Below are 17,465 nucleotides of genomic sequence, written 5' to 3' on the forward strand. Positions count from 1 at the left end.
GAATCGAACCCAGGACCCCTCGGTGCTACGCTCACGCGTCAACCACTGTACCAAGGAGGCGGTCTCGGCGGAATAAGTTAATAGTTAATACTTTATAGTTTATACCTACTTAAAAACATAATACACAGTCGGACAGCTACATACACATAAAATGTAATTAAAATATCATGCAGTAGGTACCTATGTTTATTTACTTTTGTCACGATTTCATTTAAGTTAGATAGTTCACACATTTATTGTTTTTTAATTTAAAATTATTGTGTTTACTATTTACTACTTCTAACCTAGGTACTTATTTTGCTTTTTTTATGCAAGAATTATTTTATTTCAGTAAAAATTTAAATACTTACCTATCTGGAGATACTTCTGCACTGTGCCCCCTTCACACACACGCACACACAAAAAGTATTTTCTTACTAATAAACTACGTCAAACATTTAGTTTTGTGTGTTTTGTTGAAATTTTAGTTGAAAGTTCACAAAATATGAAGTGCTCTACTTTATAATGAAAAACTAGATTACCGCCCGCGGCTTCGCCCGCTTTGTCTAAAATCTAATAAGTTATATACTAAAAGTTAAAACCTTCCTCTGGAATCACTCTATCTATTAAAATGAACCGCATCAAAATCCGTTGCGTAGTTTTAAAGATTTAAGCATACAAAGGGACATAGGGACAGAGAAAGCGACTTTGTTTTATACTATAGCTATGTAGTGATAACTTTTATTTATTATAATAATACTTTATGACATAAAACTTAAAATATTATACAACTTTTTAACCGACTTCAAAAAAAGGAGGTTATCAATTCGACCGGTATATTTATTTCTAAGTGCCTAATTGATAAGATCGTTTCAGATTATGTTTTTAATCATTAGAGACAATGCGGTTGTATCTCTCTAGTTCTTATCTATAGATTGATGTTAATTACTCTTACGTAAAAACAGCTGAACAGATCTGTATGGATTTTGGTACAGAGATAGATGATAGTCTGTATTAGCACACGCTATTTCTTATCCATAACACAGATAATCTATACTTATATATATTTTTTTAATATTATAAAGCTGAAGAGTTTGTTTATTTGAACGCGCTTATCTCAGGAACTGCTGGTCCGATTTGAAAAATTCTTTCGTTGTTAGATAGCCCATTTATCGAGGAGGGCTATAATAGGCTATATATCATCACGCTAGTTCCCGTTCCTGCGGCTTTCCGGAAAAGTAGCCTATGTCTTATTCTTCGTCTTCCGCTATCTATGCCAAATTTCATCGTATTCGGTTCAGTAGTATTTGCGTGACAGAGAAGCACACATCCAAACGTACGCACAAACTTTCGCATTTATAAAATTTTTAGGATAGCAAATTACATTATACTTTATAGCAATAAAGATTATAATGCTTGCATTGTACCGTGTTATTAAATATTGTTACTATTATTCACACTTATTTCTTCACACAAATTATATGCTTTATAACGATAAAAAATCTTCTGGTATAGTGATCGATAAAATAATCCTGAGTCGTAAAATAGTCCTGAGTTAATTTCCCTTTAATATTAAATAGCTGTGCCTCGCGGTTTTACCCGCATTGCTCCGCTCCTGTTGGTCTTAGCGTGATGATATATAGCCTATAGCCCTCCTCGATAAATGGGCTATCTAATAATGAAATAATTTTTCTAATCCGGCCTGTGGTTACTGAGATTAGCGCGTTCAAACAAACAAACACTCTTCAGCTTTATAATATTACTAGATATAGATTATGCTGGAATCGAACCTTAACCCTCTGAAAATAAACACCGCACCATCACAATAATATTCATAAGTTAAATTAAGTGCAATCAAGTATGAACGTCACTAAGTTAATGTTTTGTCGTGTTTTGAATAACTTAAGTTAATATATTATGAATAAATTAAGATATATTTGCATATATGTACATACATAATATGTAAACACTTATGTGCCGTAAGATTTGAATTTAAGGTGATGAATTAATTTTTCTAACATTTACGGCCCTTTTTAAACCTTCGTAATTTTTATATTATTGAAGTTGTCGTGATGAAAATTCTTGACAAGAAAGTTCAATAGTAACACAATACGTCTACCGTTTTAGAAACATGATTCCATGATATTTTCTCGATAGAAAAAAAATACAAAGTTCTCATTGTTATTTTTTTATAATCTCTGGCATCTTCAAAATAACAAACGTAAAGTTACGACTTTTTGGATATTAATTATAAAATATACAACCTATACGTCTACCGAGTTAGAATTTTGAAATATGCGATGGTTTTGAAATAAACAAGAAATACTTGAAATTAGCGCGCGACCAGCCAATATAGCGAGAGCCGCCCTGTACCTTCCTACCCCGATCGCTGCACGAGTCATTCCCGCTACGGCCGTCACACGGGGAACTTGTGTCGCTCGCGCAATCGTAACAAAGGGTGACAACACGATAAGACAAATGGGGACAATAAAGAAAATAAGAAGAAGAAACATAAAGGTTGGAGGAAAAATAATGCTTACAATTGGAACAAATTAATGAAGTAAGTTGGTTTTATTTTAAATTTGATGATAATTGTATTATAGACGATGTTTGATATGTACCCCTGTTTTAAGTACATAACGAATGTGTAAGATTTTTTCATTTATAGCATAGATAATCTTTTCAGAAATCCGGAATCCAGAAGGAAAATAAACCCACTGATTGTTCACAATGTGAACCCACTCCTTCGTAAGTACCTTTATTCAGTCAAAAATGTATGTTATCAACGCTCTACTGGTTTTATCGCATGATTCCATTTTTAGCAAAAAGCAACAAAGTGCAAAGAAATAAAAAATCATGGTGAACTTAGTGGAAGTATGGTGGATGTAATATGGAACAGGAGCTCATTGGAGTAGTATTATATTAAAAAAAATAAGAAATAATTTCAAGAATTACATTTCTTAGTAGGTGGTAGATAAGTATGTTGTATAAAAAATTTGATGTTGATATTTATTTCATTTATACTTACTACACCTGTGCGGGAAATTGCTTAGTACTAAAACAGGTTTATATTCATATTTACATAGTAATGTGAGTTTTCATTTCGAAAAATTTTGTGTAAGTATATTAAATTGAGTTCCTGGGTGATCTGGAAACACAATTGGGCCCGGAAGATGACGCTGCAGTCACTCCTCCTAATCACATGAACCGATTTGGATGAATATTTGTGTGCACATTTCATTGTTGTGGGATGATTGGTTGATTCGTTTTCACATTAGCTAATATTATGTATTTTTGTTGTTAGAAAGTAAACTTAATTTAATGTTTATAATACATTATTATTGGTATAAATAAGCCAGTGTTCGTCTCACATTGCTGTACCTGCCTACCTACCCTACCAGGGCCTAACTTTGTTCTGGCTATTTTATTTTGATTATTTGTAATGAATAATTACAATTATAATAGAGTGCAAAAATAAATACATGCGTCAATATATTTTGTGTTTTTTTTAAACAATTTTTTTATTTAAAAAAATATCATCCGACAGCGGCTTTGCCCGCGTGGAATTAGGTTATATCGTGAATCCTGTTTTATCCCACAGAAGTGTTCAGTTCGGATAAAAAGTATCCTATGTGTAAATCCAGGCAATTAGCTATTATATTTTATCAAAATTGGTAATGTAGTCTTGACGTGATTAAGTAACAACTAACAAAAAAATATACAAATTAACATCCAAAGTTTCGCATCAGTTTTACTGTATTAGTGATATCTTCCACTCTTGACTTTGACTGAGAAGAATTAGGGTTTATAACTTCTTTCAGAAATAGTACCTTTCATTTCTGGGCATGATGTAATATCTACGTCAGCATCAAATTCTATCTAATTCAATTCAGTAGTCCGCGTTATTGAGTACCATTTCATTTTTTCAGAGTAACAATATTTTTTGTTATTTTAAAGATTATATTTATAACCTGTATTATTTTTTAATAAAGTAAACATTACGAAATAATAATAATTATTAATAATGTCTAAGTAGTTGTTAAAAAGAAGATTATTTGTTTATAAGCAAGAAAATAAATCCAATAAATCAACAATTAAATATATGTAAGTATAACAATTTTATAACTGTATGACGACTCCATACATGTTTGTCCCGAGTCGGCCAGCGGCAGCGCGGCGAGTTTGCAAGAATGACTTCGCGCACACCCGCGTTCGCGATAGCGAGCTATTAGACTCCGCCCCCCAAGCAGTGGTTTTTTTTTTGTGTATCGTCTTAACGGGTATAAAACTGGATTTATTTACGCACGCAGCTTTAGCCAAGGAAAAAAAAGAGTGTGTGTGCCGAGCACACGTGTCAGAAGTGTCAGTCAGAAGAAAATCGTCGCATTGCTCCATGACGTGACGGTATTGCCATGACGCGGGCACGGCTAGTATTTTATTTTATTTATTTATTTAACACTTTATTAGTTGTACAATCAGGAAAACTTAAAATTACTTACAGCTAAAAAACAGAGTACAACTAACTTGGCGGCCTTATCACTACGTAGTGATCTCTTCCAGGCAACCACGGTAAAAGGTAACGAGCAAAAAGGTACGCGGGACGAGAACAGGAAAAAAAATAAAATAATAATAATAATAGGGGCGTAGGGATGTGACGACCCCATCGCCCACGGTTGGAATATCTATTGTCTACGTGACAATAGATATTCCACCCGTGCAATCAGTCAACCCGCAGGACACCTTGTGGCGGGGTGTCGGGGAGTAGCGACCCCGCGGGAACCGAGTACTCCCGGGGGAGGCCCCTGTCTTCATCTCCGGCTTGCCTTCACCGGCCGGTCGGAGTGAAGCCTGACGAGGACAGGACCCCCACCTCTGGCTTGCCTTAACCGGCCGGCCAGAGTGGAGTCGCGAGAGCTTTTAGCTCGAAGGGTGGATGCGAAGCGTAAGTGGCGAGTGGGCACGTGATGCTGGACCCTCAGGGAGCGCGTGATCGTAGTTTAAAGTCCAGGGACGCCTCTCCACCCTTAGCTGCTCACAATATGTTGCCCCCTTGTCGCACTATTGCAGCGACTTATTTCGGGGCCCATACAGTGAGAGGGCGAGTCACCACCTGCCAACATATTTTTACTTTCTTTTAGTAGAAAGGCAGGTGCCATAGTTTCCCATAGTCCCCAGTACCAGTCCATTTAGCATCCCAATCCATAGCCCAATTATTAAATTTCCATACCCTGCAATAGTCCTACATCGGCCGCGGACTGCCTAGGGCTGTATCTCTATAGTGCAGTCATGGGCAGGCTGCGGCTGGTGTCCCACAACACATTAAAAGTCTCGAAAGGGCCTCTGCGTGTTGGATCCGTGTCCCCACGTAAGCCTTCCAAAGATCCGGGTACCGTCCTTCTGGTGGTACCCGAGTATTATGGAGAAGAGAAACATAATAATAGCAAGAAAAACCAAGAAAAAGTGTTGTCTCACAAGATTTTTAAACCCCGAAGCGGTCCTGGCTTGTCGAGAAAGTGTTGTCTCACAAGATTTTTAAACCCCGAAGCGGTCCTGGCTTGTCGAATGTTTAACGGCAGAGAATTCCATAACTTCACGGAAATTGCTGCGAATGACTTGCCATAGAAATTTGTGCGTCGGCATGGAACACGCAAGATAAGTCTGTCCTCAGAGCGAAGTGAATAGCTTTCATTGTGCAAGAAGGAAAAATTGGACTTGAGGTAGGAAGGAGCAGAGGGATTAAAAAGGATGCGGAACAGTAGTTGCAAATAGTGTAGATCCCGGCGAAGTCGGATAGGGAGCCACTTGAGCTTTTTCCTGAAAGAAGAAACATGGTCATATTTTCGAAGGCCGAAAATAAATCTAATACAGAAATTTTGAAGACGCTCAAGTTTATCAAGCTGCTCGGCTGTTAAATCAGGAAAACATGCATCAGCGTAATCAAGTATGGGAAGGAGAAGGGATTGCGCTAGCGTAATTTTAGTAGGAATAGGCAAGAAGTTACGAAGCCGCCGGAGCGTAGCAGAAGCAGCATATATCCTACGGCTTAGTTCCTGGATATGGAAAGACCAAGATAAAGTTTGGTCAAGCAACACACCTAAATTTCTGACTACCGTTTTGTAAGGCAAAGCAACGTCACCAATTTTAATGTTTGGCAAAATGCCCCAGTCAATTTCCGAAATTAGGTAGGGACTACCAACTATGATAACATTGCTTTTAGCTGGGTTGATTTTCAGACCAAATTCGCTACACCAGTTAGTTATATTAGATAGTTCGAAATTAGAAGAATGTATTGCCTTAGGTAGGTCAGCAAGGGTGGACTGAGTATATATCTGTAAGTCGTCAGCATACATATGGTACAGAGACGTCAGCCGGGAACATAAGGAGTTAATGAAGATGGAGAAGAGGAGAGGAGACAGAACGCCGCCCTGAGGAACACCGGCAGAGACCGCATTTAATAAACCTTATAATAAACCTTAGGTATTTTATAAACCTTATATTATAGAGATAGTTTGAGGAAGTTCTTTCACGCCAAAACAGCCGATCAAATATGTATAATATTTGGCATAGTGACAAAATATGAACCGGTTTAGTAGTTAGCATAAAAAAGGTAATATATAATAATATGTACTAGCTTTCCGCCCGCAGCTTCGCCCGCGTTTTCAAAGAAAAACCCACATAGTTCCCGTTTCCGTGGGATTTCCGAGATTAAACCTACCCTATGTGTTAATCCAAGTTACCCTTTATATGTGTGCTGAATTTCATTGTAATCGGTTCAGTACTATTTGCGTGAAAGAGTAACAAACACACACACATCCTCACAAACTTTCGCATTTATAATATTAGGAGGATGCAATTTTTTTATATCAACGCGACCTGTCAAAAATAGTTAAAATCACAGATAATATAATACTATACTAGTAGTTACAATTAGTCGCATATCATTTTGATTTTATTAAAGTTTATTTTGAAATCAAACAACTTTGACCCAAGAGCCACGACGACGTTTTTTTTTCAGTGTCACTCTCAGTCATACAAGAAGAATCCAAAAACTAAACACTTCTAACCTAACAGACAAAAAAAAAATACTATATTGTGCTTCAAAATATTTAAAAAATTAAAATTACTTCATAATCGGGTAACTACTAGAAAACGGCCCATATCTGGTAATTTATAAGTAAAGGTTAACAACGTAACGACAATTTAATATTCTAAATTTGATCTGATAACTAGAAGTGATTAAAATATTAATTTGAATAGATATAAAGTTAATTGAATAAAAGATGAAATAATTTTGGTTCATTCAAACCGGTTAGTCACCTAAAATATAACACAGTTTAATGTTTCGTCTTTACGCTCGTGATAATAAGAAAAATAGCTTATGTGCTAATCCAGACTATAATTTATCTTTATATCAAATTTCATACAGATGTGATCAGCTGTTTTTGCGTGACAGAGTAACAAACAGCCATCCTCAAATACTTTCGTGTTAATAGTACGTGGATTTTAGAACAATATATTTTATATTCATTAATAATACATATATACTTATATTAGCGTTAATAATTGTTTTACGTGTAAGTGCTGTGTTTTTTTGCACTCTTCAATTGAAATACATACTCTATCTTACTTATATGTATAAAAAAGCGGAAGAGTATGTTTGTGTTTGCTTGACCACGCTATAAAACAAGCATCTCAAGAACCACGGGTCGGATTTGAAAAATTATTTCACTTTTAGACTGTCCATTTATCGAGGAAGGCTATACATATATCATCACACGACCAACAGGAGCGGAGTAATGCGGGTAAAACCGTGGGGCACAGCTAGAATACTATAATAGCGTAAAATTATACACGAGAAATATTAATATATTCGTAGTTTCGCAAAAAAGGCATTTTTAAATATAATTCATGAATATATTTTTTTTGTCAAATATTAAATTATTATATGTAAACACAACCTGTATTTAGCTGTAAGGTCATTGGGTACATACAAGGTCTTTTACCTTACTTCGCTTGGGTTTTAATTTTAATAAATCGATTTTGAACAAAATTTAATAATGTCATAATACCTAATTTATGACTTTAAAATGAATGGAATGCAAGTCTAAAATCACAGGAAAGTTACGCACGCACTAAGCAGGCAATGAATTGATTTTTTTTTAATTTGTCTGTTTGGATCAAATTACAGAATAAGAAACGAGTTACTTGGCGATTCTTTTCTGTATACAAACGACCTTCCGAATCGATGGTTTTTAAATTAATATACATAAATACAAAAATTTTACATGAATAAAAAATATTTGAGTTTTAGTTTACCAGTAAAATTATTACATGTTTGTATTATATTATTATGGTTGAAACCTGATATGTTCCCGATTGGGTTAAAAGCAGATGTCTGTTTTCTTATCTATTATGTTTTGCCAGGGACAAAATAGAAATAAATAATCATTTTAGATAGGTACGTAATAACTAATTTATACTAATATTATAAAGCTGAAGAGTTTGTTTGAACGCGCTAATCTCGGGAACTATTCCGATTTGAAAAATTCTTTCGGTGTTAGATAGCCCATTTATCTAGGAAGGCTATAGGCTATATATCATCACGCTAAGACCATCAGGAGCGGAGCACTGCGGGTAAAACCGCGGAGCACAGCTAGTCACAGATAACATAATACCAAACTGGTAGTAATATGTTACATAGTCGGAAAATACATCTTTTCCCAGGATGACAATGTACTTAATTATGATGGTTATTATAATATTTATATTAATTTAACTAGGACGAGTTGTTTTTGAGTTTTATCATAACAAACGAACAAAAAATTTAATTTCCATTTATAATATTAATTTATATGAGTCGCCTTATTTACACAATTAAACTATATCCGCGATTCTCATGATTTTTTGTTTATTTTAAAACAATGAAAGACAAACGAATAAAATATATTGACATAACAAGATTTCAAGATTGTTTTTATGGTTGCCTTGGTTACAAATTATTTAATTATTATAGTCCTACTTCCTAATTACAGTAATGTACTAATATTATAAATGCGAAAGTTTGTGAGGATGAATGTATGTTTGTTTGTTACTCTCTGATTTGGATGAAACTTTGTAGTAATTTTAGTTTTACCATCAGAACAACAAATGCTCGTATAACTAATAGTAGTCTGTGCTAATAGCTATGTACTCAATGTAGTTATTATAGCGTGTTGCCGCGTATTAAAGAAAATAAATTAAACTAAAAAAACTCACTTTGGTAAAACGACTTTAATTTAAAAGAAACACAAAATTATATTTACACAAATATTTACAACTTTCAGTCAGAATACTAAACTAATAAAATAAAATAAAACAAAGCAAACAAAAACAAAGAGAACAAAACAAAGGGAACACTTAAATATTATTATAATACAATTAAAACAAAATAATATTGATAAGCTAACAACTTATGAACCGTGCTCCCTATTCTCTGTTTGCTGACTGACTACTGACTGGCCCTGATCAACGGCAGCAGCGGAGTTTTATACGATTACGAGCAGACCGCCGCGGCCGTTGAATAGGCGCCGGCGCACCTAATGACTGTCTGGTGCGAGACGCAATAAAAACGCGGCTTTCTTTGTTAGAATCCTTAATTGGATCCGTACTCGGCCGCCACTGGTACGGCGCCGCAGTAACGGTTTTGTCTGGCCCTTTGTTTGCATAAGGCGCCAGAGAGGCGCGACAATCTAATGAGGTGTAATTATTAATGGTAGACTGCGCAGTTAAATTATTGCGTGCTATAACCTCCCCCTCCAAGTCACAAGTACGTCCCGTGCGTGACTTGGCTGGCCTACCACGACGCCGCGGATGAATTATAGCGGTTCCCGAACCTATGTAAGGTGTTAAAGCACTGGCATGGTATTTTCCTTTGACAACACCATCGCGGTCTTCTACAATAAATGACGTCGGGCTCACAACTTGTGAGACACGATAAGGACCGACACGATCGAATTTACTCGTGATAACCTTTGGTGCATTGTTCATCATATGAGTCTCCACTAAGACTAAGTCTCCCTCTTTATAAGGTTGGACATCGCTTCGGCTAAGATCTGTAGGAAGAATTGATGGCCATTTATGGAAAAGTAATGGAAACTCTCGATTCTTACGCTTGGCGGGCTTAACCTCTGGATGGTTAGAGATGACTCTACAAGGCAAACCATAGCGCAAGAAAACTTTTATAAGTATCTTCGCACAAGATTCTGTAGTAGCATTTTGTAGCGCAAAAAGCTCGACCCATCGGCTGTCTGTATCTTCAATCAGTAATAACCACTTCTCACCATGAATGCCTTCAAGAAGAGGGCCAAACGAATCCATGGCGAGGACCTCAAAGCGGGGATGAAGAACAGGAGTCTGGATAAGACTAGCCGGTTTCAAATAGGTAGCTCTATACTTTTGACACAAATCACAATCTGTATCCTCAGTCACTGATTGACTAAGAGTATCCGCTACTAAATTTTCTTTCTTTGCGGGCGTGACCCTATACGGAGGGCTTTCTATGGGCGGTGCTTCTCCCGTATCAATACGATGTATAGCAGACTCGGTGGGTCCTCCCCCTGGAGTGACAATATTCTCATACGTATTAAGGAGGTGAGATGATAGTCCGTCACGTTCATCCGAACTCAGATGAGATCCTTCGTCCTCACGAAGACTCACAGATGAACAATACAATGACGACTGATTCGTCCTATTTTCAAAAAGAATCGACTGAGGCACCTTATCATGCCTCATAAACCAAACACCGCTATCAAAGTTAAACACCATACCAGCGTCTTGGATAAAGTTCATCCCTAATAGACTTTCGGTCGCGTTAGGTAGCATAATGAAACTTACTTCAAACGAGACGTCTCGCACCGTCACTTTAACTTGTGCAATTTCAACAGTTTGTGCACAGGTTCGCCCGTCAGCATATTTTAATTCCGTAAATACATAATTAAATTTATGATTGTTTTTATACAAATGCGATCTTAAACTAATACTGCCTATACAATGTTTAGCACCAGTGTCAACTAAAACTTTACCAACTTCACCATATATTTCTATACACAACACAGGACGCACACGCGAATCAATAGAATCGGCACTCGCGGACACTGATTGGAACGAACTAGCGTTAGGCGCGGGCACTTTTTGACAGGTAGGGCAGCTCGAGCGTATGACGCCGGGCGCTCCACAGCCAAAACACGTCACCTTAGTGGCGCGCGGTTCACCTCCAATAGCTTCCTCCTTCGTGTTCAATTGTTTATTCGTCAAGCGTGGGCATGCCTCTTTAATATGACCGTACTGTTTACAGTAATTACACTTCAGTCGCGATTTGTTATTATCGAAAGAGGGCATACCTTCCGGAATCAGCTGTGTTGTTTTAACCAATGATGTTGACTTGCTGTCTCTCGGATGAGAGATACGCGAATGCGTTTCATCGTGAATATCTTCAACGCGCCTCGCTTGCGTCAATAACTCTTGAAATGAATTAAATGCAGAACGTGGGATCTTTTCCCGAATTCTTCGATTCAACAAGCCATAGCACATATCGAGCTGAACCGCCTCAGTAAGGGTAAAAGGTGGCAGCTGGGCAATTAGTGCTCGAAGATTACAAATAAATAAATCTGTGGCTTCATATAAACCTTGTTCTTTTTCAAACATTTTTCTATAAATTTTGTGTGGTGGTAGTCGTGTACCAAAAGTCTGCCTTAATGCGTCAACAGCGTCATTCCAAGTGAGGGTTGTGGCTTTGACTCCTTGCCACCACGTAGCGGCGAGCCCTGTTAATAACATAGGCAATCCACGCAGCGCTATGTGATCCTCAACGCATACACATTCTTTGTATGTAAATATGGCATCTAAAAACGCTTCAACGTTATCTTGTCTATCCCCCGAGAATCGTGCAGTACATTTAGAGAAATTGCCCGAATAGGTGGGCACTGATGTACTTACAGGATCGCTGCGACTTAGCCTGCTAATCAGCAACAACAGCTGATCGGTCGACATCATGACCGGAGAAGATGCGGCACCAGCGGCGGCATCAGGCGTCAGCAGCGGTGGCGGCGCGTCCACAAAGGACACGTGAGCGGCATCAGCGGAGGCGCCCATCGAGCGAGACGAGGAAGTCGCCTGCGGCGCTATTTCCTCGGACGGGGCCTCAACCACTGACTGGGGGCTCCCAGCACGAGATCGCGTTAAAACCATTATATACAAAGTTCACTGAGTTTATTATTATTATTATAGTCCGGCTCCACGTTGGGCTGCCACTTATAGCGTGTTGCCGCGTATTAAAGAAAATAAATTAAACTAAAAAAACTCACTTTGGTAAAACGACTTTAATTTAAAAGAAACACAAAATTATATTTACACAAATATTTACAACTTTCAGTCAGAATACTAAACTAATAAAATAAAATAAAACAAAGCAAACAAAAACAAAGAGAACAAAACAAAGGGAACACTTAAATATTATTATAATACAATTAAAACAAAATAATATTGATAAGCTAACAACTTATGAACCGTGCTCCCTATTCTCTGTTTGCTGACTGACTACTGACTGGCCCTGATCAACGGCAGCAGCGGAGTTTTATACGATTACGAGCAGACCGCCGCGGCCGTTGAATAGGCGCCGGCGCACCTAATGACTGTCTGGTGCGAGACGCAATAAAAACGCGGCTTTCTTTGTTAGAATCCTTAATTGGATCCGTACTCGGCCGCCACTGGTACGGCGCCGCAGTAACGGTTTTGTCTGGCCCTTTGTTTGCATAAGGCGCCAGAGAGGCGCGACAATCTAATGAGGTGTAATTATTAATGGTAGACTGCGCAGTTAAATTATTGCGTGCTATATTATAGAAATATTTTATTTTACCCTTTCTAAAATTGCAAGAACCATAAAGATTGAAAATATTTATTTTCACCAAACAAAGCCCGAAAAATTGTGATTTTCTTTTCCAAAGAAAGTTAATTAAAAACGGTGACTAATAAAACTTCCCCTTTGCCCTAAATAGGGTTAATGACGTCACACAACTATCCCTTTCGCACGTATATAAGTGCTATGTGTTAGAAAGAGACAGAAGATCGCTTTATTTCAAATTCGGTGTCACAATCAATTAGCTTAATTGAAAATTATTTTTTTGTATAAAACTATCAATTTCCCGCGGTTTTACGCTATCGCGTGACATACAAAAATATTTCCATCCCTTATTTCACTTGCATCGAGTCTTTTTGTAAGTAGGTAGGTACATGTCTTATGGATAGAAGAGACTATCTTTTTTAAAATTTTGTTATTATTGGTCCAGTGGTTTCGGTGTGAAAGTATTATACATATACAGCTATTTATAATAGACTAGCTTTGCGCAAAAATATAGCAAAAAAACACAATTATTCTCATGAAATTATTTCTTTATAATTATCCGATCCTTGATAAGTATGTACAAAGTTTGAATTAAATCTGTCCGTTTAAAGGTCCAAATCGACTTTTAAAGGAGTCGGTTACATACAAACATACAGGTGAGCAAAGAGCGTGTTAAAGGGCTACACACACACACACACACACACATTAGCTGATGATTTTCCCAACTCGTAAAGGTCATTGGCATTTTGCCGCCAAAACGTTGCCAAAATAAATATTTAAACGAATTTCCTGGTATATTTCAATTGTTAAATAATATTCGAGTTGTTCTAGAACATAAATATCACAATAGTTTTAAACTACATTTTTAAATATCGTTTTATCACAAGAAAAATCAAAATAAGTAGGTGTAAGTAGGTACATACAAAGCATACAAATAATTAATAAACACATTTAAAACATACCGAATTCAAAAGACATTGACATTGAAACAAAAAATAAAACAATACATACAGATTTTTCAGGAAATACATACCATGTTTGTGCATTTAAAGAATTACAAATTATGAATTAAATGTTTTAATGTAATAAACAATTGACGCATATGTCAATTGTTTATTACAATTAGTTCACCCGTTCGATGTCAACGCCCGAACTGTAAAATTAATAATTTAAATTTCTATGAAAATTATCAAATGTTTTCTGTCACACAACAGTTTTATTGATTTGACGGAAAACTGCCAACGCGTGTATTTGACAGAGTTTTCCAATGATTTATACAATAGACTTTGAACATTACTGCCACGAAATAAGGTACTAATTTCCATGAACGTTTTGTACAACGCTGGTCAAATATTTTTCATCTCTCAGGCAATTTTGAGTCATGTTGTTTATAATATTAAAGTAAATAGTTATAAAATATAAACTGTTTCAGAACAATGCACCCTACCCGCCCCCCCTTTGGGTCGCATTCCGACACATCAGCTATCAATGTGAAGACGCTGGTAAGGGTTGTGTGTGCAGACCATATCGTTAAGAGAGCTTAAGAAAGATGTTATAGAAAATATTTTCAAACCTACACAAATTCGTGCAAATACACAATTTTAATTGGAAAAGAAACTCAGCGTTCACACGCTACGTTTGCATACGCAAAGCGCGGCGTTATTACGCTGCAGCTGCTATAAACTGCCGCTTTGCCACGTGGCTGTAAAATGCGGGGTTGCCACGTTGCTGTTGAACGCGGCATTGCCACGCTGCTGTCGAACAAGACGTTGCCGCGCTTCGCTTGAACGTGGTGTTCAAACGCGGCGTTGCCACGCGGCTGTCGAGCGCGGCGTTCATTTGTTTATCTTACATAAACTATAATAAAGACTATTACCACCTATTATACATAGTATAAAATAGTAATTGATGAAATTGATAACCAAAAATAAAACTTTGTGAATTCATATAGTTTATTATGTAGATATATTTTATTTTCAAATGTAAAAAGGTACATTACCAAAAATTACGTACTTATAAGAGATTCTTTCTAAGCTCTCACAAAAATAACAATTTATATGGTCTGTGCTGCGTTTCCTAACCCGATTTGAGTGACTACTAATAACTAAAAACTTCACTAAAGTGTGTTTTATCTTTTCGTGTTCTGTTATTATATTAAAACAGCATGAAAGCATGTATTTTTTATGAAATTTCGTACCCACTTTCAGTGTGTGTTACTATTAAAACGAATCTAAACATACATATAGTAATACTAGCTTTCCGCCTGCGGCTTCGCTCGCGTTTTCAAAGAAAAGCCCGCATAGTTCCTGTTCCCGTGGAATTTCCGGGATAAAACCTATCCTATAATACTCGTGGATAATGTAGCTTTTGAATGGTGAAAGAATTTTTTAAATCGGTCCAGTAGTTTATGAGCCTATTCATTACAATCAAACAAACAAAGTTTTCCTCTTTATAATATTAGTGTAGATAATAATATAATATGTATGTGTGTACCAGTTAATAACAACTGAAAACATACAAAGACGGAATACTTGTAAATGCAAGACCTTGCGTCTTCGTATACTGCGAATACAAATAAATAAACAACTATCAAATGTATATGAAAGACATAAGAAAGAAAGAACGTTAATTTAGATGATTATACAGGGTGTCCCACGCTAAATTTTTCCTGTTAATCCATGTTTTCTTCTCTAGCTTCGCGCAGCCGGCATATACCGCTTCGCTAATAATATGAGCATTTTGTCTATGAAAACATAATCTCTCACGTGCTGATGGCAAAGTGGGCGGGTTGCTTGTTATGGGTGTACACATAGAGTTTTAACAATTCATCTATGTATTTGAAAAAAAAAGCGTCTGGAATTTTATAAGTATTTTTTACGAACTCATCAAATGCAAAACTATAACCTCCTTTGAGCTTAGTATACCAACACTGGGACACCCTGTATAATTTCAAAACATCAAGTAGTAACTACAGAGTTTCTTGCAGGCTCTTTGTAGAAACTGCTTTCTGATCCGATGGCAAACAATTAAAGAAGTGGAAAAACACTTCACTGGATAGTCCATTTATCGTGGAAGGCTATAGGCTGTATATCATCACGCTAAGACCAACAGGAGCGGAGCAATGCGGGTGAAACCGCGGGGCACAGCTAGTAATATATGAAAACATGATATAATATACGATACGATATAATTAATAACCTTGGCTTTAAATTGAATGACATGCGATGGTTGAGAGAAGACGATTAGATGAATCTTGATTTAGGTCTTATTATCTTCTTATATATATAAAATTCTCGTGTCACAATGTTAGTCTGCATACTCCTCCGAAACGGGTGGACCGATTCTCAAGAAATTTTCTGTGCATATCGGGTAAGTCTGAGAATCGGCCAACATCTATTTTTCATATGTACCACGGGCGAAGCCGGGGCGGACCGCTAGTGTCCCTATATTATGTTCAAAATTTACGCGTTTTACTTATTTAAAATCTTAACTTAACCACTTTCACTACGAACTTAAACTTAAATTGCGAAGTCAAAGAAAATCCCATGAGAATTATAGATGTTTCACACTTTCACTTCACCACCTTAAAAAGTAGCCTCTAGGATCCTAACTATATCCAGAAAAAAAAGCCTGTTATAAATCACTCCACTTCGACTTGAAAGACAGACAAACATACACACTAAAATGTATATAGTACATAATATAATATAAAGTAAGGTTTTTACGAATAAACAATATGATTTACGGAAGAGCTTTTCAACAGATACGCGAGTACAAACAAATAAACAAGTTAATTAGGACAAGGACAAACATATTGATGTTTTATGTACGCACGCGATTTAATATATCTATTGGTGTTTTATTAGTTCGTTAGTGTACGTCATGCAATAATAGTTTTTGTACGTATAAACAACCAGTCGGTTTTTTTTGTGGTGTTATTCAATGTTAGCCCTTCTGGCTAACATTGAATAACACATCTTAACGCTTCTACATTTTAACGCGGACGCGTGGGTGAACTGAAGGTTCACCCTGGTAGCAACATGCGCAAGGGCGTCCCCCCTTGACGGGGATCTCGAACCTCGGCTTGGGCTGTCGCTTGAGTGGAGGAGGCCGGAAGGGCCCTAGTCGGACGGGAATGGCTCACGCACACAGGCAAGCGTGTTTACGAGAATCGTAAGGGTATTATCACAATTGACATATATAAGAATACCCTATATCTATACTGATATTATAAAGCTGAAGAGTTTGTTTGTTTGAACGCGCTAATCTGGGGAACTACTGGTCCGATTTGAAAAATTCTTTCCACACACAATTCTTAACACACATATAGAGCGTAACTTGGATTAAAACATAGAATTTATCCCGGAAATCCCACGGGAACGGGAACTATGCGGGTTTGAAAACGCGGGCGAAGCCGCGGGTGGAATTACTGTTTACAAATCAACTGACGTATGTGTTTTTACACGCTTTATATTAGCTTCACCTGTATGTTTGTATGTTTGTAACCGACTTCTTTGGGCGCGATTTTGACCCACTTTAAACGGTCAGATTTCGTTCAAACTTTGCAGATTTATTGAGGACCGATGACAATACACTAATTTGATAAAAT

The 17,465-nt window shown here is 36.9% G+C and overlaps 2 protein-coding genes and 1 long non-coding RNA gene across 7 annotated transcripts in view; 2 read left to right on the plus strand and 1 right to left on the minus strand.

Annotated features, from left to right (window-relative positions):
* The window catches only part of plx (PTB_TBC1D1_like and TBC domain-containing protein plx), a 61,093-nt gene that overhangs the window by 14,762 nt on the left and 28,866 nt on the right, over nt 1–17,465 (plus strand). For 2 of the 5 annotated variants that reach the window (XM_089713313.1, XM_089713314.1), the window contains one exon: nt 14,289–14,358. The exons of the other annotated variants lie outside the window; for them this stretch is intronic. In XM_089713313.1, the coding sequence (XP_089569439.1) occupies nt 14,289–14,358 (70 nt within the window). The remainder of the gene's footprint in view (nt 1–14,288; nt 14,359–17,465) is intronic. 5 annotated transcript variants of the gene reach the window in all.
* On the plus strand, nt 2,030–2,881 carry LOC149475545 (uncharacterized). The gene is made up of 3 exons (XR_016318046.1): nt 2,030–2,539; nt 2,666–2,727; nt 2,802–2,881. It is a non-coding gene; the product is annotated as an uncharacterized LOC149475545 (long non-coding RNA).
* Nucleotides 9,231–12,844, minus strand: LOC149475546 (uncharacterized). Its single transcript, XM_089713205.1, has one exon. The coding sequence runs from the start codon at nt 12,202–12,204 to the stop codon at nt 9,484–9,486; it is 2,721 nt and encodes a 906-aa protein (XP_089569331.1). The 5' UTR covers nt 12,205–12,844; the 3' UTR covers nt 9,231–9,483.

The sequence above is a fragment of the Colias philodice genome, chromosome 30, assembly GCF_061535455.1.
Source record: "Colias philodice isolate Cphi_HAF_F1 chromosome 30, ilColPhil1 Martin Lab GWU primary, whole genome shotgun sequence".
NCBI classification, from domain to species: Eukaryota; Metazoa; Arthropoda; class Insecta; order Lepidoptera; family Pieridae; genus Colias; species Colias philodice.